Source organism: Rattus norvegicus, chromosome 8, assembly GCF_021556685.1.
Source record: "Rattus norvegicus strain SHRSP/BbbUtx chromosome 8, alternate assembly SHRSP_T2T, whole genome shotgun sequence".
Taxonomy (NCBI): Eukaryota; Metazoa; Chordata; class Mammalia; order Rodentia; family Muridae; genus Rattus; species Rattus norvegicus.
Genome location: NC_141541.1, coordinates 42,710,948 through 42,734,743, shown reverse-complemented (window position 1 = coordinate 42,734,743; position 23,796 = coordinate 42,710,948). Strand labels below are relative to the sequence as shown.

Genomic DNA, 23,796 nt, shown 5'->3' with positions numbered 1-23,796 from the left:
TTAAAGAATGTCCCTTCTTAATCATGATTTTTTGTTTGTTTGTTTTGTTCTTTTTAAGAACACAGCACAAGAGGGCACCAGATCTCATTACAGATGGTTGTGAGCCACCATGTGGCTGCTGGGATTGAACTCAGGACCTCTGGAAGAGCAGGCAGTGCTCTAACCACTGAGCCATCTCTCCAGCCCTGATAGAGCCTTTCTATGTAGCCTATGAGGCTCAGGTTGGCCTCGCTTTTCTCAAGTGCTCTTTCTTGGACCTCCTGATGGCTGGGATTACAAGCAGCCCACATGTGCCTGTTTTATATCTTACGCCAATCTTCGTGGTAGAGTAAATGAATCAAAGGGCTTATAAGAATAGAAACTTTGAGAGGAAATCCCCAGGTCCAGATCTATTTCATCAAAGAAGAAATTATTGTCCATTGCTGAATCAAACAAGAAAACAAAAAGAGTTTCTCTCCTTAAGTGTTTACATATGTAAATCCAGAATGATTATCATAATTACGTTGAATTGGAGTCTCACTATGGAGTCCTGGCTGGCCTGGAACTTACAAATAGACCAGGCTGGCTTTGAACTCACACAGCTCCACCTGCCTCTGTCTCTGTCTTCCCATACAAGGCAAAAGTCTTGAACCACCACCATCAGGATTTCTTTTTAAAGCAGGGATTTCTCATATAGCCCAGGCTAGCTTTGAACTTGGAATCCTCCAATCTATCTTTCCCATGCTGTGATTACAGATTTGTGCCAAACACTGAAATCATCAAGGACTTCACTTCTGGAAGCTTTGTCCCGTTCTCTGTCTTGCTGATTTGAACAGGAATCTAAGATTTTGGCACACCGGGGAAAGGGAAGTTTATTCTGGAATGACTCTTGAACTTGGGTGGGGGAATAATGCTGGTCCACTGAAATGGAAGAGAGCTGTCCTGATTAGTTTTTTTTTGTCAGTTTGTTAGGTAAAGAATCACCTGGGAAGAGGACCCAGATTGAGAACGTCTCCATCAGATTGGCTGTGGATAAGTCTGTAGGGCTTGATTTTCTTGAATAAGGATTGGGGTGGAGAACCCAATCCACTGAGGGCAATCCCACACCTGGGCAGGTGGGCCTGGGTGTTATAAGAAAGCAGGCCAAACAAGCCTTGGAAAGCAAGTCAGTAAGCAGTGTTCAAGTTCCTGCCTCGAGTTCCTGTTCTGACTTTAACTCACTGACAGAATGTGATGTAAAAATGTAAGCCAGATACATTCCTCTTCAAGTTGCTTTTGGACATGACGTTATATTGTAGCAATAGCCACCTCACTGATACCACACCCGAGAGGTCTGGGTATTTGTTTTGCCATTGACTTTGACATCTGGGCCTCAGGTTCTTTCCACATAGGAGGCTGAATGAACTAAACGGCTTATAATAATAAACATTTGATCCTGTAGTTGTCCTCGCCAGGAGCAGCCCTAAGCAAAGGGAAATAGGAGGAGGAAAAAGTGAAGAGTAATAGACAAGGTTGGAATTGGGGAAGAAAAGATTTCTAGAAGAGGCAGAGTAGTTCACAGAGTAAGCAAATGGCCACCCTAAATGATGCCATTTTTATATAAGGCTTATTGTGAGCTAAGAACACGTCAAAGTGAAACAAAGGCCGCATGAAAGTTCTCTTAAAGGTGGGGCCAGAGGAACGCTAGTCAGGTCTCTACCACTGAGCTACACTACCAAGCCATTATCCTCTCCTTTCCTTCTAAAAAGGAGGGGGTTGCTGCTTTATAACCATAAGGAAAGTAATTTGAATAGGAATTCGAAGGGGATGGGAATTTAGCGCAATGATAAGGCACTTGCCCAGTATACATGTCTAGTATTACCAATAGGCTGTGTACAAAACAAACCTTACTAAACACGTGGTTTCCCTTCAGTTCCATCACTTCTCTACAGTTGCCATTCTTTGCACAATGTAGTTTAGAAACATTTGGGCTGGGACCTGGTGGCACACTCCTTTAGTGCCAGCATTGGGAAGCAGAGGCAGGTGAACCTCTAAATTCAAGGGCAGCTGGTCTACACAGCTAGTTTGGATTTTCAAGACAGGGTTTCTCCATTAAGTCTTAGTTGCCCTTGATCTTAATCCTCAGCCCTCCCTGTGCTAGGACCAGAAGAGTAAGCCACCACACCCAGCTGGGATGACTCCAGATTTTTGAAGTGGAAAGATCCATTTTTAATATAAAGAGCATGAATGAAGGAAGCTCCTGCCCTTGCTCTCACGGCAAGTCCATTCCTCCGCTGGCATTAGAGCCTACTTCTTTGGGATTCCAGTGTATGCTGAAGACCAGCTGTGACATCCGGCCTTGTGAAGTGAACAACTGTTGGACTCTCGGACCTTCCATTCACAGGTAACCATTGTTAGATTAGTTGGACCACAGCCTGTAAGTCATTCTAATAAACCGCACATATATTCATTATGTAAGTTCGGTTCCTCTGGAAACCCCTGACTAAACTAGTGGTGCATGCCTTTAATCCCAACACTTGGGAGGCAGAGGCAGGCAGATCTCTTGAGTTCAAGGCCAGCGTGGTCTACAGAGTGAGTTCCAGGACAGCCAGGGCTACACAGTGAAGCACTGTCTCCAGCCTCCTCCCACCCCCTGCAAAAAAGAGAGAGAGAGAGAGAGAGAGAGAGAGAGAGAGAGAGAGAGAAGAAAACCTTAATGCACATGTCCAACCTTATTCATTCCCTTCCCAGGGTTTATATGTCAGTCACTATCAACTCATTCGAGAACTTGTCTGCTTTTCTTATAGTTGGCTTATTCTTAGTTTAATTTCTTAGAATTAAAGGAGAAACCCGAAAACGGTAAAGGTGAAAGTGGGCTTTCCTATAGTTTCATGACAAGAAAAGGCTAGAACTGAACCAGTGGGGAAGGCAATGGAAACAGTAATCTCTACGTAGTTTTTATCGCAGCCAATTCCATCATTAGAACCCACACTAAATACAGCCTAAGTGGTCGATGACTTATATTCCGAATCACTCAAACTTCTGTTCCTCTTGTCTCCAAATCCCAAGTGCTGAGATTATCCCATCATGCCCTAGATAGTATGATGCTGGGACTTGAAGCCAGGACTTTGTGCATGTCCAATTACTGATAACCAATTGCTCTATTATTGAGTTTTTTGTTTTTGTTTTTTTGAATCAGTGTGTTATATAGCTCTACCTAGCTTGGTACTTACTATGTAGCCAAGGCAGGACTCGAATTTGGAGCATTTCTTCTCTTCAGATTTCCAAGGGCTGGAATTACTGGTGTGCATCACCATACCTCGTTTATTAGTCTTTAATTATAGAAACCCTCCGAATTATCAAGGTAATTCCTATTTTATTGTTTTCATCATTTGTTCTTAAAGGATTTCAGAAAGACGAGCACTGATTTGCAGATAGATTGAGGAGGCTAACGATGGCCCAACAGCGAGAAGGAGTTCGACTAGGAGGCAACAAAGGGCTAGAAGCCTGAACCTGGATACCCAGAATGAGCCTGGACTCTGAGGTCCAGCTAACTACAATTCCCAGGCTCCCGGGCCACGCCTCTCCAGTATGGCCCCGCCCTGTCTCGCTAGCCCCGCCCCTGCCCAGCGACCGGCAGGGTGCCCGCCCGACTTCCCAGCTGCCCCGTGCGGCCCGGGCATGCCCAGTGTGGGCGCAGCCCCGGCTCTCCGAGCGCCGGGGCGGAGCGGGCAGCCGGGCGCGGAGCAGGCGAACCGAGCCTCGGTGGGCGAGCGCCGGGGCTGGAGCCGCGGGGGTCGGTGGCGGGGTACGTGCAGGCCGCGGCGGGCAGTGGGCTCGAGCCGCTTGCAAGTCGGAGCCTGGGTGGCAGGGCCCATCGAGAGCTAGCAGGCCGGAGCTAGTTCCTGAGATTCTGGAAGGGGCTGCGGCAAGGACCCCGGCCCCCGAAGGGCCCGGGACGCGAAGGGTGGCAAGGGCAGGCCGGGCGGCGGCGCGCGGGGCTCAGGCTCTCTCCCCCCAGGTGCGGAGAGGCTATCTTAAGCTCCGGTGACCCTCAGTGAGCGTGGTCCGCACCTTGTACGCGGGAGTGGGTGGGGAGAAAGACGGGGTCTCATCCCAATTGCCCTGACGCAGCGGGAGAGAAGGGGCCGAGCACCCCACGTTGCTCAGGAGGCAGCCTGTGTCCGGGTGATGCGCTAGGGTGTTTACCTTTTTCCTACCTGGAGTATGAAGGCTTCCTGCCTTCCGGGACTTGTTGGGTCTGGTGGCTTCGAAATGAAAGTGCAGGAGTACGTCTCAGTAGATGCTTAATCTTAACGACTGTCAAATTTATTGGCCAGCAGTGTCTCAAGGTTTAAGGAAGGTGATTTGTTCATGGGATGCTTGGATTAAACAAAAACTCTCGTTGCAAAGCTGAAGCAAAAAAGTCGAGACTCGGTTTCCAAGACTGAAGTTCCAAAGTTGGTTGTAATTAGCTTTCAGTCACTGTTGACAGGCCGTTTATATGTAAAATATCGGGAACCAGATGATGCATCCTGATTTTCTCTGTTGTAAGAGCCCTTTGTGTCACTCAGTGTGTGGTCTCAAATTGTGGCAGTTTTTCTGCATGTCTCTGCAGTTTGTTAGACAGGGCAATTCATACCAAACGTTCACTACCATAAGAAAGCTGTTAGGCCCACGGTATAATGGCCTTTAATTCCACGGCTCTATTTGGTCAGAAGGGACTTTGTTAGTTGGTACATGCAGAAGCCGGGTATTAATCTGCCAAGGAGTCAAATAACAGTGGTTCTGGGCTATGACAGATGTCTGAAGCTCCCTGTCTGGGCTCTGGGAGAAATCTAGAGTAGTGAATTTCCTCACTCAAGTTGGGTGTGTTCTTCAAGGGGATTACATTTATCCAGAGTTTTCAGCTTTGTTTATTCTGTTGTCCTCTATCCTGTGAAGAATTTTAATATACCGCCCTTTATTTGTAGGTGAGCAAGCTGTTGCTTACGAGGGTGCACCTATGATAGTCTTCACCGCAACCCTAGTGTCTTGCCCGCCCATCATTAGACATTTACTAGTCTCCACACTTAGAGCATTGGCTCCATCTGTACACATGATTGAAACTTCTTGAGGCTGTTTGTTGTGGGGGTTTTGTTTCTAAGGAGGAGGAGTACTAACAGATGTTTCTTAACCTTAGGAGCTTCCCTAGGTGAGCACCTTTGGGTGGGATTTGTAGGATTTGACCTAAGGAGCAGATGGTGTTGTGCAGGCAGCCTTCTGACTGTACTCCCTGTTTGTCCAGTTCTGAATGGCATCAGTCCAGTTGGGTCAGTGTGGTGCTACTTGATGAAGTGGCCAAAGGTCAAGGAAAGTATCCTGTGTTTTGAAGTTTGAGTTGTATACAAGGTGACTGTGAAATTATTGTATTTTACTGTCTCTTTTTTTTTTTTTTTTTTGGTTCTTTTTTCAGAGCTGGGGACCGAACCCAGGGCCTTGCGCTTCTTAGGTAAGCGCTCTACCACTGAGCTAAATCCCCAGCCCCTTTTACTGTCTCTTAAAGCAGAGGTTCTATGCTTGATTTGATGGGGGCTTGATAACTTCAGAATCCTAAATTCTCTTTCTTTTTCTTTTTTTTTTTTTTCCCAGAGCTGGGGACCAAACCCAGGGCCTTGCGCTTGCTAGGCAAGTGCTTTACCACTGAGCTAAATCCCCAACCCCATCTCATATTTTTGCAAGTAGATTTTCCGCTCACCTTAGAGTTCACTTTAAAGAAATTAAATGAGAGTGAGAGACTGGTGTTTTAAGATTATTTGTAGGGGCTGGAGAGATGGCTCAGTGGTTAAGAGCACTGACTACTCTTCAGAGGACCTAGGTTCAATTCCAAGCACCACAAACTAACCCATGACTAATGGCACAGACATATGCAGGCAAAACACCAGTTCACAGAAAATAAAGTTTAAAAAAAAAAAAAGCTGGGCTGATCTTTTAGTTCAAGGCCAGCCTGATCTACAGAGTGAGCTGTAAGACAGCCCGGGCTACACAGAGAAACCCTGTCTTAAAAAACAAAAAAAGGGGGCTGGGGATTTAGCTCAGTGGTAGAGCGCTTACCTAGGAAGCGCAAGGCCCTGGGTTCGGTCCCCAGCTCCAAAAAAACAAAAAACAAAAACAAAAAAACAAAAAAAGATTTTCTATTATGAACTCTTGTCCTTTCAGTACTGGGGACTGTGTCTGGGGACTGTGTATGCGAGGCAGGTTCTCTCCTACTGAACTCTATCCCTAGTGCTTTGTTTTAGAGAGATTTCATTAATTTAACCAGTCTGGCCTTGAATTTGCGAGCCCACGTTAGCCTGCCAGGTAGCTGGGATGCTAGAACTTCAGCAGCCCTGTCTCAGTTTAGTTTTTCTTGGTGCTGGGAGTGGAATACTTCTTTTTCTCCATCAGTTCTTCTCAACATTAGTGTGTGTTTGTATGACCTTGCGTTCACCTGTGCTGTGCTGTAAATGTGCCACAGCAGTGTGCATGTGGAGACCGTGGGCGATTACATTTAGGTGGTTTGGCTCGGCAGAAGACACACCTTTACCTCCCTAGCCCCCAATGAGTTATTTGCAGCTCTGTCAATGTCTTAATTATAGAGCTGGTTTCCCACTCAACTGAGAAGTAAAATGTGAAGCCCTTACTGTTGAGTTTTCGAGACAGGGTCGCATGTAGCCACCTCAAACTTCCAATTTAGTGGATGATGACCTTGAACTCCTGATCCTCCTGCCTCAGCTTTCCAAGTGGTATAGGTATGTGCCACCATGCCCAACTAACCCTTACCGTTCTAAAGACTGTTTACAAGTATGAACTTTATGACCTTTTGTTTCATTTGGTACTGAGCATTGAACCTGTGCTCCAGTGTACATTGAGCACACAGTATGCCATTGAACTAGACCCTCTGCCTTAGTCTAGTTTAAAATCATTGTTTATTGCATGATCATTAAAGATACATGTATAATTAAAGCTGGAGAATGAGCTGGTGCTGTAGGTCAGTGGTAGAGCACTCGCTTAATACGTGTGAAGGTCTGTCTCTATGCTTGTGGTTTTGGGGGATGAAATTAGAAAACATAGACCTAATTTGAGGGTTTGGTAGTTTTAGAGTACGTCTTAAATTTTCCCATGTATTTGATGACTATGAATAAAGTGAATCAAAACAAATTATTGTTTTTGTATGAGACAGGGTTTTCAGTGTGGAACTTAATGTGTATCAGCCTGGGTAGGAAATTGTGGTGATCCTCCTGCCTTTGCCTCCTGAGTGCTAGAATTACAATATTAGTGTCTAGCTTCTCTCTCTCTCTCTCTCTCTCTCTCTCTCTCTCTCTCTCTCTCTCTCTCTCTCTCTCTCTGTGTGTGTGTGTGTGTGTGTGTGTGTGTGTGTGTGTCTGTCTGTCTGTCTGTCTGTCTGTCTGTCTGTGTGAATGGGTGCATGCAGGTGCCTGTGTAGGTTCTGAAAAGGTTATTGAATCCCCTGGAGCTGGAGTTCGGAGGCTGTCAGGTGTCTGACATAGGAATTGATCTCTGGTCCTCTGAAAGAGCAGCCAGTTCTCACTGAGCCATCTTTTTAGTCCTACATTCAAGTGCTTGAGATGACATGGCCAGTGTAAAAGTTGCTTAAGAGAGTATTTCTATCTCCAGATTCTCAAAAGTGAAGTGTTTAGGAAGAGGAGTTTGGGAAATCAAGGCTCAGGGATACCACTTGCCCAGGAGCACCTTTTGCCCCCTAACTAAACATTTTCCTGTAGTTTCAGTTGAGGCTGCAAGTGTGGGGCTAGCCAGAACAACTTACCAAGATCTCATCTCAAAACAAAAAGACTCTTGTATTTTAACAGAGGTATAGCCTCTTGGTTTGTGTCATTAGTGTCAGAGTCTTACTCTTGTATTAGGGGTACTAGATTGTGGAGTCATTATGTAGAAACAGATCGTGAGATAATGTATCTTTACCATAAGTCTTTTTCCTCTGTCTCCTTCCAGGCCTTCCATGATGAGTGATTTGGGGGCACTTCCCTCTCTCTGTAATTGATAGTCTGGGCAGTGAAGAGATGGCTGACAGTGTCAAAACCTTTCTGCAGGACCTTGGCAGGGTAAGTGTATTTCATTTTAAGGAATTTGACCCTTAAACTTTTCTTTGTTTTGTAATTTTGTATATTTTTTGAGTTTTTTACTTAGAATCTAGGTTGTTTTTTTTTTTTTGGTTCTTTTTTTCGGAGCTGGGGACCGAACCCAGGGCCTTGAGCTTCCTAGGCAAGCGCTCTACCACTGAGCTAAATCCCCAACCCCGGAATGTAGGTTTTTAGTTTAGTCTACATCACTCAAGGAATTTTTGGTATTTTTGAGACAGTCTTGCTATGTATCTCAGGCTGATCTTGAGCTCCTGGTGATGCTCCTGCCTCAGTGTACCAGATACTAGACATGTATACTTACTACTCTATATCTTTTTTATTTTGTTACACAGACTTGGCTGGTCTGAGTTCCTTTCAGTCCTGTTTCTCTTTCCCAAATGTTGCAATTGCAATGTGCATGTCCATCTGTCTGTCTGTTGTCTGTGTGTATTTGCATGGTGCATGCATGTGGGTGTGTAAGTGCAGTCTCCTGTGGAGGCCAAACCCGACACAGGTGTCTTCCTGTATCACCTATGTTACTGTCAACTTTATTGCCTTGAGACAGTGTCTGTCACTGAACCTTAAATTGGCCTATTTGGCAAGCATGGCTGGTCAGGGAATTCTCAGGATCAAACCGCCCTGCCCTGCCCTGCCCCGCCATGCCCTGCCCCACCATGCCCTGCCATGCCCAGCTTTTTACAAGAAGTTCTTGGGATTTGAACTCATGTCCTCATGCTTCCAGACTTTTATTCTGCAGCCTGTGGAAGTTGACAAACCTGTGTATTGAGTGGGTTGCCCTGTAAGTTTTTGTTTGTTTTTGAGCAGGTTACCCTCTAGCTGCTGTGTAGTTCAGGATGCCAATGAGTTTCTGATCCCCTTGCTTTGATTACAAGTGCCAGGTGATTACCATGCTAGTTAGAGCCAAATAGAGAAGCACACATCTGTAATCACAGCACTCATCCGACTGAGGCAGGAGGATCATGACGTTTTGGCCATGAGGCTTTGTAGTGAGACCCATCTTCAAGCAGCAGAGCAGTGACAACAAAATAAAAACATCTCTCAGTTCTTGGGGTAGCAAAAGGATCAGCAGTTCAAGTCCAGAATTAAGCTACATAGGGAGTTTGAGGCTAGCTAGCCTGGGCTACCTAAGACCCTATCTCAAAAAGAAAGAAAAAGATTTTGAAAATAATGGCTCTCTGGGTTTAGGGGCGACGGTCTAACTGCCTGTTAGTCAGTCTTGGAAAGAACCGTGGGCTCAATGAGATGGCTCACAGACAGGGATGTGCCTCCAAATCTCTCATCATGGAGGACCTGGAAACAGATGGAGGAAAAGGCTTATTTTAAAGATATATTACTTCAAACTCAAATGGCTTCACATTCTCGTAGTCCTAATAGAAGCAGGTTGTGGACAAGCCTGACACTGGCTCTTCTTTTTTTTTTTTTTTTGGTTCTTTTTTTTTTGGTTCTTTTTTTCGGAGCTGGGGACCGAACCCAGGGCCTTGCGCTTCCTAGGTAAGCGCTCTACCACTGAGCTAAATCCCCAGCCCCGGCTCTTCTGACTGAAGCTCTGTTTGGGTAATATGTCCGTTTTCTCCTTCTCCCATGTGGCTCCATGGTTGTGAGCTTAGCGGCACGTACTTTTACCTGCTGCGTCATCTTGATGACCCTTGTTTCTGTTTTTGAGACAGTTTCTCTATGTAGCCCCGGCTGTCCTGGAACTGTCTATAATCAGGCTAACTTCAAACTCACAGATCTTGTCTCTGCCTCCTCAATTGCTGGAACTAAAGGTATGTGCCAGCAATGCCCAGCCCTTTTTTAAGACACGTTCTTGTTCCATAGTCCACACTGTTCAAATTTGTGGTAATCAACAAAGTGGGGATTGACTCCAAGGCCTCCACACGGTTGGCAAGTACTCTGCAACCTGGATGTGTTGATCCTAGACACCACATGGTAGAAGGAGAGAACTGATTCTCAAGAATTGTTCTTTGGTCCCCGTGCATGGCTACATACATGCTCACACGAAATGGAAAAAGAGAAAGTATAAAGAACTGCTTAAGGGGCTGGAGAGATGGCTCAGTGGTTAAGAGCACTGACTGCTCTTCCAGAGGACCTGGATTCAACTCCCAGCAACCACATGGTGGTGGCTCACAGCCATCTGTAATGAGATCTGATGCCGTCTTCTGGTGTGTCGGAAGACAGCTACAGTGTACTTACATATAACAAACAAATAAATAAATCTTTAAAAAAATACCTGCTGTTGATTTGAAAATATTAATGAGACATACTAATGAAATGTAGTATTTGATTCTGGACTAAACTCTTTTGAGGTGTAAAATGTCACGTAGTTTACTGCTGTGATGAATTAAAAAAGGGAATGTGGACTGTAAAATATATTTTTTTAAAGATTTATTTATTTTTTATATATAAGTACACTGTCGCTGTCTTCAGACACACCAGAAGAGGGCATCAGATCCCATTACAGATGGTTGTGAGCCACCATGTGGTTGCTGGGACTTGAACTCAGGACCTCTGGAAGAGCAGTCAGTGCTCTTAACCACTGAGCCATCTCTCCAGCCCGGTTTTTTTTTTTTTTTTCCCCCCCCGGAGCTGGGGACCGAACCCAGGGCCTTGCGCTTCCTAGGCAAGCGCTCTACCACTGAGCTAAATCCCCAACCCAAAATATTTTAATACTAAATGTTTCTTGAACTGATAACTACCCCATGGTTATGTGAAGTTCTTAGGATACCGCCTGATAAATGACCATTAAGGGGCCTGATAAGCTGGTCATGTGGGTCATTATACCTGCATGTCCAGCATTTGGGAGCGGAAGCAAGAAGATGAAGGGTTTTAAGTCAGTCTGACTATGAAGTGAGACCCTGTCTTAGCCCCTCACCAAGGGAAAACCATCATGAGGTGTGATACAACAACCCACTTGAGTGATTTGGGAAAAAGTATTAATAGGGGAAAGGTACTGTAGGTTGGTGATTCTAGACTAAGGTTCTCTCCATTGTTGTGGTTCTTCTGTAAGGATTAGTACTGCCTAATGTGCATGAAGTCCTGACTTCTATCACAGCAATGGAGGTACAAATCAGCCCCCTTATGTTCTGTAGCACACTCAGGTCGTTGGATTTAGCAGCAAAAGTCTTTACTTACTTTAAACCATCTCAATAGCCCTAGTCATTGGCTAGGAATAGTGTTAGATGCCTCTAGGTTAAGGCAGAAAAAAACCCCAAATTCAAGGTTTTCTCCAGTCCACTGTCTCTCTTTAAAAATGTCCTTATCTTTAGGGAATCAAAGACTCCATCTGGGGCATCTGTACCATCTCAAAGCTAGATGCTCGGATCCAGCAGAAGAGAGAGGAGCAGCGTCGAAGGAGGGCAAGTAGCCTCTTGGCCCAGAGGAGAGCCCAGAGTGTAGAGCGGAAGCAAGAGAGGTGAGCACAAGTGCACACCCCAAAATGTCAAGGGAGGGGCACTGAGTAAATACTGGCCTAGGTTCAAAATAAAGGCCCCACAGTAAATTATAATGTCAGCATCTTATTTTGTTTTAATAGGAAAATGTTACACACACACACACACACACACACACGCGCGCGCGCGCGCGCGGACTTAAACTAGGATTCTTATTCAGATGTCGTGGTTTTGAAAAGATCTATGGTCAGAGGTGGCTTAGAGGGAAAAGGTGCTTGCCAAGCAAGCCTGATGCCTGAGCTTGGTTCTTGGAACCATGGAAAGCTGAAGGGAAAGGACCAACTCCGTAATTTTGTCCTTGAGCCTCTACATGCATGTCTCACACATACAATGATAACAAAAACAAAAAAATGACATCAGAGTGCCAAATACAGACCACAAAAAGTATTCGATTTGATGGATATTTGTAGCAAAGCCTCTGGATTTGATAAATAAACCCTAGCCCCAGACTTTTTTTAATGTGCTCCTACCTCAGATTTTAGAAGGCAGAATAGACGCAGACACACAAACAAAATAACACACACACACACACACACCACACACACACAACACACACACAAATTTGGGGGCTAGAGAGGTAGCTAAGTGGTTAAGAGCATTTACTGATCCTCCTGAGGACCTGGGTTCAGTTCTCAGTCCCATGTGGGTGTCTAACAAGAGTCTGCAACTCTGTTTTCAAGGGATCTAAGATTCAATTCTAGCCTCCATGGGCGCTACACATATGTGGTACTCAGGTATACATACATGCAGGCAAAATACATACAGAAATAAAAATAAAAAAACATTTAAAAAGTTACTTATCATTGGGAGGGCAGGTCCATTTCACAGCACGAAGGGGTCATAGGACATCATTGTAGCTTTACTTCTTTCCTTCCACCTTTACATTGGTTCAGGACATCAAACTCAGGTTTCCAGGTTTGTGGCAACACTTCTACCCAGTAAGCCATCTCATTAGCCCCCTTTTAAATTTTTTTTTTTTCAGAATATCTAGCTGATAATGTGTGTGTATCTTTAATACCAGCACTTAGAAGGCAGAGGCAAGCATTTTGAAGCCAAATAGTTCCAGGCCAGTCAGGGCTATATAGTAAAAATCCTGTCTCACAGTGACAGTGAAATAGAAAATCTGGTTTCACCTGGGTGTGGTGGCACATGTCCAGTCCCAGTACTGTGAAGACTGAGACAGGATGACTGCCAAGGATTTGAGGCTAGCCTGAGCTATATAATGGGGCCCTCTCTCAAATACCTTGCCTTATTTGACTGAATTAGGACTTTAGGAGAACACTATTTCAAATATAATACGATGTCAATAGATGCTATAAAATGGATATTACTAGATATTAGGAAATAGCCTATATGCCTTATAAGCTAAATTCATAATTCATATTTTCCAGTGAGCCACGTATTGTTAGTAGAATTTTCCAGTGCTGTGCTTGGAATGGTGGAGTATTCTGGGTAAGTTCTATTCCATCAAATTTTAGGGTCTGTACAAGTATCTTTAGATCGTTATTAGATTAATATTTCTCAACCATTTCTGTGAATTGTCTTTCATCTTTGAGCTGCTTCTTAGGCTGATTATCACCACATGGATGGGGGTGGGGGAGGGGAGTGAGGCACTGAGCTCTATGAAAACGTCAAAATGAAGCCCTTCAGTTTGTATGATAGCTAAAACATTAATAGTTGCCAGGTGTGGTAGTGCTTGCCTATAAATTGTTCACACCTTTAATCCCAGTTCTCAGGAGGCAGAGGCAGGCAGACCTCGATGTTGGATCTCAAGTGGAGTTCAAGGTCAGTCTGGTCTACAGAGTAAGTTCCAGGACAGCCAGGGCTGTTACACAGAGATACCTTGTCTGGAAAGACACAAAGCTTACTAGCGAAAATACCCAAAACAACAAATATGAATTTGGATTCTGTGCGTCTGTGGTGGGGTGTTTTTGATTTTGTTTTTGTCTTTGTTTTTAAAATAAGTACAGTGTAAGTCAGATACACCAGAAGAGGCCATCAGATTTTATTACAGATTGCTGGGATTTGAACCTCAGACCTCTGGAAGAGCAGTCAGTGCTCTTAGCCACTGAGCCATCTCTCCAGCCCAAAATGCCTTGTTTTAATATTTAAATATTAAATATGTTTAGTTGGCCTTGAACTCAAGAGATCAATTGTACCTCCACTGGGATTAAAGGTGTGCCAGTCCTGCCTGATGCCTTATTTTAATTTAAAGGGGGTTCTGATTATTTCATTCCCTTTCCCTTCAGTTCAGTCTCCTCTTGTTTTACCGAGTGTTTATTCCTGTGCTTCAATCAGTAACAGCCCGGGTTATTGGTGAGTATGCACATGTCTCGCTCCTGATGGGGTTAGAGGTTTGAGATACTTGTTTCTAGTCTTCTTCAATTTCCTGAGCACTCCCTAACATACCAGCAGTTTGTTTTTAATTTCAGCTTCTCGATAGCTTTAGGAGATAGGCATCGTTGAGCTGTATAAGTAAATTTCATGTGTTTTATGTATCAGTAAATGGAAGTTAGGCCACTAGTGAATAGATTTAAACGCAGGTGGTTTCCTGCAATTAGACCCCGTGACATCTCAGTGGTCACCTTGTAAGCAGGTTTGTCTCGAGCTAGGCAGAACGTAACTGTGATTACTCTAAGAGCTGGGGCCAGAACATGAAGCAGAGAATAGTTGCACAGTAGTTGCATTTTGGATCTTAATGCTTTCTATCTGTCCAATTAAACTGGTAACTCTTTTTTTTTTTTTTTTAGGTGATCCGTCACTACATGGAGATGTTTGGTCATGGCTGGAATTCTTCCTCACATCAATTTTCAGTGCTCTTTGGGTGCTCCCCCTGTTTGTGCTTAGCAAAGTTGTGAATGCCATTTGGTTCCAAGTAGGTGCAGGACAAATTGGAGACTGGGTTTTACATGCTGGGTTGACTGGGTCACACATTTAAGCCTGTGAAGTTAGTGGCCTATAAACAGTTTTCAGTCTTCAGCAGTTTTTTTGTTTGTTTGTTTTCTTTTTCTTTTTCTTTTTTTCGGAGCTGGGGACCGCTTGCTAGGCAAGCGCTCTACCACTGAGCTAAATCCCCAACCCTTTAGCAGTTTCTAAGCTAAGCAATCAGTTGGGTAATCTTGTAAAATGAAATTTCTGTCTGGGGTTACTGAGGCAGACTCTTCTCACTGGCAGGTCTAGCAGCAAACCAGTGGCCTTAACTCTGGGGATGGACATGGGACCAGTTAATTCATGTTTTGCTATATTACTGTTCTTTGTTACAGGATATAGCTGACTTGGCATTTGAGGTATCAGGGAGGAAACCTCATCCATTCCCCAGTGTCAGCAAAATAATTGCTGACATGCTCTTCAACCTTTTGCTACAGGCACTTTTCCTTATTCAGGTGAGAATGAAAAAAGAAAAGGAAGTTAGTGGGAGGGGACTTCACCAAGATGGGTTTTTGTATCTATACAAAGATGGGGACTATGCATATATGCCTTGTGGGAAGTAATGAATTTTGGAGCGCTCTGCTGGTGTGTATGTGGTGCTGGGCAGGGGGGCTATTATGTGTGCCCTCTTCACCTTATTTTTGAGATGAGATCTGTTTGCTACTGAACCTGAAGGTCACTACTTTTTGGCTAGGATTACTGATGGCCAGCACTAGGATTTGTCTTTCTCTGCTTCCCATCATGCGTTGGGGTTATTGGCATACACACCTGGCATTTACGTGGGTGCTGGGGATGGATCTCAGTCATCTTGCTTTCACAGCACCACTTATTACATCTCTTTAAGAAGCTGATTGGAAATAGTACTAGGTAGAGCTAAAAATTGCTACGTAGTTGAGATTTAAGAGGACACAAATACACAACCCACTTAGAAAGAGAGTGGAGGCTGAAAAATGGATCACAGGTTGAGAGTACTTAGTGTTCTTGCAAAGAACCCAGGTTTGGTCCCTAGTACCCACATAGTGACAGCCATCTGTAACTCCAGTCCCAGTTGATACAACATCCTCTTATGACCTCTGAGAGTACCAGGCACACAGGTGGTATGTATCCATATATGCAGCAGAATACTCATACATGTAAAAAAAGGCGGGGGGAAGACAATACTACTGAGGCATGGGTGTTGGGAGAGGGAGGGAGAAAAAGACTTTAAAGACCTTTTTACCAGAAGCAGCTAGAGTTTAAATAAGATTATAAGATCCATGCATTTACCTCTTCCCTTTGAGATTCTGATCCTACCATTACACAGTGTTTGAGGCAGCTAGGAGGCCATCTTTGATTCTAGTCATGGGTGAGAAGTGTCTTACATTGTAGAATTATGATGTGCTGCGTTTTGTTCCTCAGGGGATGTTTGTGAGTCTCTTCCCCATCCATCTTGTGGGTCAGCTGGTTAGTTTGCTGCATATGTCTCTTCTCTACTCACTCTACTGCTTTGAGTACCGTTGGTTCAACAAAGGTAAGTCCATGTAAAGAAAGAAACTTCAGAAATGGTGTTGTTGCTATACAGACTAAGCTGTTCAATATGTAAGTGCTTAGCAAGTTTCCGAATGGTCACTGGCAAGAGGGAACTTAAGTGCGTTTACTAACTTCTGGGGCCAGGGTAAGTAGCATTGTAGAATTGCCATTTTAGTGTTTAATTTGATACAGCTCTGTCAGAAGTTGGCAGATTTCAGAGAAGTTAAGTAGATGCCAGTGCATTTAGAATAGTAATAAAAATTTTGATTTTTACATAGGATTGCTGTGTAACCCAGGCTGGCCTTGAGCATTCTTTTATTTCAGGCTGGCCTTCGACTTTCCAGCTTCCTGCTTCTGCCTCCTGAGTGCTGGAATTACGTATGTGCAGTACCAAATCTAGCTCATTTGATTACCTTGGAATTTATTTTCATTCTATCATTTTAAAATTTTAGTTATTTTCTTTTTACATCACTTAATTATTTTTTGAGTCAAGATCTCTTGTAGCCCATGCTACCTTGGACTTCTGTGGTGACCTTGAACTTTGATCTGCCCTCATCTATTTCCAGAGTGACATAAGGGTACATTCTTTTTTCCCTGTGTGTAGCCTTGGTGGTCTGTTGATTTTTTTGGTCCAGGCTAGTTTCAAACTTCAGTACTCTTGTTTTAGCCTCTTGAATGCTGCGCTTACAGCATTATGTGTCACCATACGGGCTGGAAATCTTGTAAGAAGACTGCTTCATGTGGAGTACAGCACTTTTAATTCTTGCACTCACTTTGACTCAAACTGGGCCATATATAAGATATATATGCTTTCAGTGGAGATGCCATTCTTTTGTTTGTGAGACAGGGATTTTTTGTGTAGCCTTGGCTGTCCTGGAGCTTGTTCTGTATACCAGGCTGGCCCTGAGTTCTGCTGCCTCTGCCTCCTGAGTGAGTGCTGGGATTGAAGGTGTGCACTGCCTGGCAAGATGCCATCCTTTTTTGATATTTTGCTTTGTAGACTGTACTGACAAGGGATGCTGGTGCTAAAATTAATGTTACTTTGAAATTATGATTAAAATCTTTTCATTGAAGCTTTATATTACATTTGTATAATTCTTTGAGGCAGAGTCTTACTATATAGTCCTGGTTGGTCAGTAGCTCCCTATGTAGACCAAGTTGCCTCTGCTGGGATCAAGTGTGCACCATCAAGAACCTGGTAGATTTGTATGGTTATATGCTGTACCTGTGTTCCACACGGTCGGTAGCTCTGTGTCTAAAACCCAAGCCTTAAATAATTGTGTCTGACTTCCTTTATTTAGGAATTGAAATGCACCAGCGATTGTCAAACATAGAAAGGAACTGGCCTTACTACTTTGGGTTTGGCTTGCCCTTGGCTTTCCTCACAGCAATGCAATCCTCCTACATTATCAGGTAATTTGGGTAGAAAAAGAATTCATAAGCATCTTTTGTTCAGCTTCTGTACCAACATTTTACATCATTTGACCATCAGGAAGATTTGTTGCTGTTAATAGTGACATTTGGTATCATTAAAATGAAAATATAAAAAGAAATCTAGGCTGCCTCCTGGAGGAAGATACTTAGGAGTTCAGAAGTGAAGAGATGAGGCTTATAATACTTTTTCCTAAAGTCATGCCTTGTATAATTGACCTTTTTTTCCCTTAAACAGTGGCTGCCTCTTTTCTATCCTGTTTCCTTTATTCATCATCAGCGCCAATGAAGCAAAGACTCCTGGAAAAGCATAGTAAGTCCTAGTGGTGAGACTTATGCTGCCGGGAAACCTTATGTCCCAGTTAGGTTACTTACTATTGCTGTGTTGAAACACCGTGACTTAAAGCAGCTTGAGGAGCAAAGGGTTTATTTCGCTTATACTTATGTCTTGTTCATCGTTGAAGAAGTCAGGACTGGAACTCTCACACGGGGCAGGAACCTGGAGGAGGAGCAGACACAGAGGCCATGGAGGGTGCTGCTTACTGGCTTATTCCACATGGCTTGTTCAGCCTGCTTTCTTACAGAACCCAGGACACCAGCCCAGGGATGGCCTCTCGCACAATGGGCTGGGCCCTCTTTCCATCATTCACTAATAAGAAAATGCTCTAGAGCTGGACCTTATGGAGGCATCCTTTGATCTGATCATACATGCTCTTAAGATCTGGGTTATGGGACTGGAGGGATGGCTCAGCAGTTAAGAGCACTGGCTCTGTTTTCTTGGATTCAGTTCAATCACTATCTTGGTGCCTCACAGGCGTCTGTAACTCTAGTTCTAGAAGATCCTACCTCCTCTTTCGGCTTCCATGGGCACCAGGTACACAGGTAGTATATAATCATACTTATAGGCAAACATTAGATTCCATAAGATTTTTTTTAAAGATTTATTTAGTATATATAAGTACACTGTAGCTGTCTTCAGACATACCAGAAGAAGGCATCAGATCTCAGTACAGATGGTTGTGAGCCACCGTGTGGTTGCTGGGATTTGAACTCAGGACCTCTGGAAGAGTAGTCAGAGCTCTTAACCAGTGAGCCATCTCTCCAGCCCCAAAACTTTTTAAATTTTAAAAAAACTAGACTAACATAAATTCAACTTTATTTCCTTTAAAATCCATCCCAATTCTTAAAACCTGGTTGTAATGCATTTGTGGCAGTAACAGGACATGCTACGTTTCTTTTTTTTTCCAGTGGTGGAATTAAGCTTGAGGCATGCTAGTCAGTTTGTCCAGATACTCATCTGTATCCAGTGCATATTTTAGCTGATCAATGCATGCATGTGTCTAATACCTATACTCCTTTGATCAATTCTGCTGCCTTGTTTCTCCCTGTGTAGTTTTAAATTTCAAACAGATTAACTGTAAAGTGCTTGAAGTGGTTATTTGGTCACCTGTGAGCTAATGAGTGATTTCCTGTTCTTTCAGTCTTTTCCAGTTGCGCCTCTTCTCCTTGGTGGTCTTTTTAAGCAACAGACTTTTCCACAAGACGGTCTACCTACAGTCGGCCCTGAGCAGCTCATCCTCCGCAGAGAAATTCCCTTCGCCACATCCTTCTCCTGCCAAACTGAAAGCTGCTGCAGGCCACTGAGTCCTGCTGTCAAAGGGGACGGGTGGGACTGGGTGGAGGATGTGGCAGCTCTTTTCTTGGTTTTCCTCCCCTGCTGTGGAAGGCAGGACCCACTGCCAAGGGGCCTCTGCATATTCCTTTGTCTTTGAATTGGAATCTTCCTGACTCCGGTATGTGGATTTTTACCACCACCCTAGGTCTGGAAGGACCAGTTTTCCAGCTGTTTTTTAGCTTTTGCCAGCTCCTGTGCCTGGACTGATTTGAGTACTCCCCCCTCCCTTGTGTCATTTACCTTCCCACCTCCTCCTGCCTCCCAGCACCCCTGGGTGAATGGGCTTTGTAATTTTAACTGTTGTATTTTGTGAATTTGTTGTTACTGTTTCCTGTGAAGCACATACCTTGTATGTGGGAGGTAAAGGAGCACGCCAGCTGCTCCATGTCACTCCCTCTATAGCCATCACTGTCTTGTTTTTTTGTAACTCAGGTTAGGTTTTGGTCTTTACTGCTCTGCTGCAGAAAAGGAAAGGAATGGGGGAAAGGAGCCTAAGAGATGGGACAGATAGACCTCAGCCAAACTGGTTGGGTTTTGAGGAGTCATGTTCTTTGTTCCCCTTGAAGGGGAAACAGGTTTTTTCACTGGTACATTTAAAGTTCCCCAGCTATGGGAAGGTACCAGTTCTGGACAAGTGCCACTGCATCATAGCAACTCTGAAGATGAAACTTACTGTTGGCCACTGCCAGGTCAGACTCGTGTTTTAAGGAATACTGGGTGCTTCATATAGGAACTGAAGGGGTAAACTTACTAAACCATTCAACCTGTGATTGGTGATGTTTTTCTGTCATTTTAAGAGTCGACACATGGGGTGGGAGGGCAGATGTAAAAAAACTTGTACAATTTTAAAATCACAATTAAACGTGAGCTGGTTTCCCATAAAACGTGTACTGTCTTGAATAATCTGCTTATAGATAATTAGAAATTAATTTTGAAAGATATTCTCAGGCTGAGCTTGGGTCATAGTGTTAAGACTTTGTTTACCTCTTTTTAAAGTGATGGTTGTTGAGTTTTTTGTTTTTGTGTTTTGATGAGTGTTTTAAAGCAAATGTGTTCATTTTTACTGTATAGAGAAAACCCAAGATTTCAGTATATTAAATGCCATTCTGTAGTTGAAGAAAAGCTAGATATTTGATTTATAGAAACCTATAATATATACACATGACAACTGTAGTCAAAGTTTTGAGTGTTTATATATAGTTGATGGACTAGTATCTTTTAAGTGATTACAGTCAACAAATTGTGCACAAGAATTGTGTAACAAATGCCCTTAACTGAGCCATCTTTCTACTTCCTACTTTATAAGAAGTTTCAAAAATGGCTTTCCAGGTCTGAGGGTAGCTCATTGGTAAAGAACACTGGCTGCTGTTGCAGAGATCCTGGGTTTGAATGCCAGTACCCATACAGTGATTTAACAAGTCTGGAACATTAGGGAACAAAGGGTTTCTACTAGCTGGGTGTGGCACATGTCTATACTTCCATCCCTTGAGAGGTAGGAGCAGAAGGAACAGGAGTTCAAGGTCATCCCCAGTTACAGAGCAAGTTTAAGGACAATCTGACCTGGCTGAGGCATGCATCAAAAATTAAAGTTTTAATTAAAGTTTTAAAGAATTAAAGTTCTCAGATTTGTCTTTCTCATCACTGTACTTGATGCCAGTAATGTAAAGGCTCAAAGACTCATGTCTACAATAGAGACATTTGTGTGGGAAAGTAGTTCATCCTGTGATACATGTGTAGAGTTAAGACAGCTTTGTGAAGTGCTTCCATGTTTCTGTGTGTTCTGGGGATTCATCTCAGGTCTTCAGGACTGCTTAGCAAATACTTGCTCACTGAGCCATCTTGCTATCCCGTTTGTGTGTTTTTAAGATGGTGTCTTACTGTGTAGGCCTTCCTGGACCTGCATTTATGGCAGCCTTTCTGCTTTGTCCTGATTTGGGGTGGGGTGGGGGGCAGTTTAGGTATACATCCACATGCCCACCCCAGAAAGTAATGTGAACCTTCTTCACTATGGCATCGGTACTGAGTAATAATTAGGAAATGAGTCAAAGGGATACTAGGCTGTTTTTTTTGCCAAGTTCTGAGTGGCAGTTTGAGACAAACTACTAATAAGCAACTGAATACAGGGACACCTCACCAAAAATGAAAGTTATGTTGAGATTTTTTTAAAAAAAGAAAAGATGTGCTCACCTTTAATCTTTGCACTGGGGAGGCAGGTGAATTTCTGGGTTTGAAGCCAGTCTGGCCCAGGATACCCAGGGCTACACAGAAACAACAAACAACTAAAACGTGCACACGCTCATAGGACACATGGTCACAGGACAATTTTCAGAAGTCCTGGCCTTGGCCAGAATCTTTAATGCAATCAATAGGGCTTAAGTTTTTTACCAAAGTATTTTTAAGGTATCACAGGCCTGAGAGTTAAGTGGGTAAAGACATAAGACTTGCAACCTGGTCTGGGGAGATGGCTCGGTGGTTAAGAACACTTGAGAGTTCTTCCAGAGGTCCTAAGTTCAATTCCCAGCAACCACATGGTGGCTCACAACTATCTGTAATGATGCCCTCTTCTGGTGTGTCTGAAGACAGCTACAGTGTACTTATATATAATAAATAAATCTTTAAAAAAAGAAAGAAAGAAAAAAAAAGACTTGCAACTTGGGTTTGATCTCTGAGACCCAACCCTCATAAAAGCAGGAGAGAACCAACTCCACAAAGTTATCCTTTAATTTTGACCTGTGTGCTGTAACACTGGTTCTCATGCACCAGAATATACAAAATCATGGTGACAATTAAAAGTAGACACCACAACCTGGGCAGGCAAATGTGATGATTCAAAAAACTTATCCACCCACTATAGAAGATTTATATATTTATGTATATGTGTGTATGTGTGAATATATGTCACAAATGTCTGGGTGTCTGCAGAGCCCAGAAAAGGGAGTCAGCTCCTGGAGTAAGAATTACAGTCAATTGTGAACCACACTTCATGGCTGCTAAGAATTGAACTTGGGTCCTCTGGAAGAACCCTTACCTGGTGAATATCTCCAGCCCCTAGTACATTTGTTTAATTTTTTTTCCTCTTAGAGTCTAGATGTCTGTTATAGGGACTTTCCGATGGTCCTAGGGATTGAACATGGGACATTTTTTAGGCTAGGCAAGGGCTCTATAATTAGCCATATGCAAAACCTACTGTATTAACTTGAAGAGTTAGAAAGTAGGTGCTTCAGATGCCTACTGGAACCATTACTTTACATAACTGAGACTGAACTTTGTACATGCTAGTTATCTCTAGTTCCACAAGTAATGAAGGTAAGAAAGACTGCAGTCATTTCTGTTAACTGCTGTGCCCTTAATAGAGGCTAACATAGGGGCTAAAAGGAATTGTGACAACCTGGAGTAAATTCAGAAGTGGGAAGTGAGCATGGTAACTCTTATCTATAATCCCAGCATTTGGAAGAGTGAGACCTGTGTCAAAACCAGAAGTGGGCAGCTACCTGCTAGCAGTTCGTAAGCTACCTTAAAAGGATGGTGTCTGTGGAGGAAACAAATGTAAAGCTATGATCTGATCACTGTGTAGTCGTTTCTGCCAGCTAAGCTTACTTACACATTACTTTCTGGTTACAGCAGGAGTACATCCAGCTCTAGTTTCATATTAACCTTTATCACTGAGATTGTTTTGCTACCCCATTATCAGTTCCTCAATAGGGTGAAAGTCTGCTCACTCCTCATTAATGTAATCTGTGGTCAACAGAAAACAAATGAAGTTGATCTGAGGTCAGCATCAGAACTTTGGGTTTTTTGTTTGTTTGTTTGTTTGTTTGTTTTTGGTTCTTTTTTTCAGAGCTGGGGACCGAACCCAGGGCCTTGCGCTTCCTAGGCAAGCGCTCTACCACTGAGCTAAATCCCCAACCCCACGTCAGAACTTTGTAACACTGAGAACAATACATCAGTGAAATATGCTTGCCTGGCTGGCCCTAAGGTAAATCCACAGACAAGTAACAATTAGGTGGGAGAAAGATGACATAATTATGTAACAGGTACTTGAGCACTTTCTGTCAGATATTTGCAAAGTATTGGTAAGCCAAGTGAGACTACTGCCCTCCACTCCATTGAGTGAGACTTGCCATGGAGATAAAAGTGACTCTAGAAATAAAAGTTCTACCCTGGGTTCGGTCCCCAGCTCCAGAAAAAAAAGAAAGAAAGAAAAAAAAAGTTCTAGACTGGGTGTGGTGATCCATGCCTATCCAGAACTCAGGAGGGAGGAGTGGTAGGAGATTACTACAAATTCAAGACCAACCTGGTCTATGTAACAAGTTTCAGGCCACCTAGAACTACATTTCAGGACCCTTGTCCTTAAGGGGAGGAGGGGGAAGAAAGGTAAATTCTACTGTTTTCACAGAAATTTGAGAAGTTACTATATCCACAAAGTACAAGTAGTTTGCTATGAAAAGGAAATAGGAAAGTAAGAAATTAAAACTGTTCTCGAATGGTGATCCACACCTTTAATCTCAAGATTTAGGAAGCAGAGGCAGGTGGATCTCTGGATTCTAGGTTTACGTAGTTGATTGAGTTCTAGTCCAGCCAGAATTACAAAATGAGATGCGACCTCAAACAACAACAAAGTGGTAGTGAGAGAGAGATGGCGTGTCCCTTAAGAGCACATAATGTTCTTGCAGAAAACCCCAATTTGGATTCTAGCATTCATGTT

General features: G+C 43.4%; 1 protein-coding gene across 6 annotated transcripts; it reads left to right on the top strand.

Moving 5' to 3' along the window:
* Nucleotides 1–3,645: 3,645 nt before the first annotated feature.
* On the top strand, nt 3,646–19,975 carry Ei24 (EI24, autophagy associated transmembrane protein). 6 transcript variants are annotated; one of them, NM_001433202.1, is given in 12 exon segments: nt 3,646–3,723; nt 5,414–5,449; nt 7,951–8,060; nt 11,366–11,511; nt 12,940–13,000; nt 13,798–13,864; nt 14,299–14,423; nt 14,812–14,931; nt 15,875–15,986; nt 17,287–17,398; nt 17,655–17,729; nt 18,898–19,975. In NM_001433202.1, coding segments are annotated over 10 exon segments (1,023 nt in total). In that variant the 5' UTR covers nt 3,646–3,723; nt 5,414–5,449; nt 7,951–8,018; the 3' UTR covers nt 19,061–19,975.
* The last annotated feature ends 3,821 nt before the right edge of the window (nt 19,976–23,796 follow it).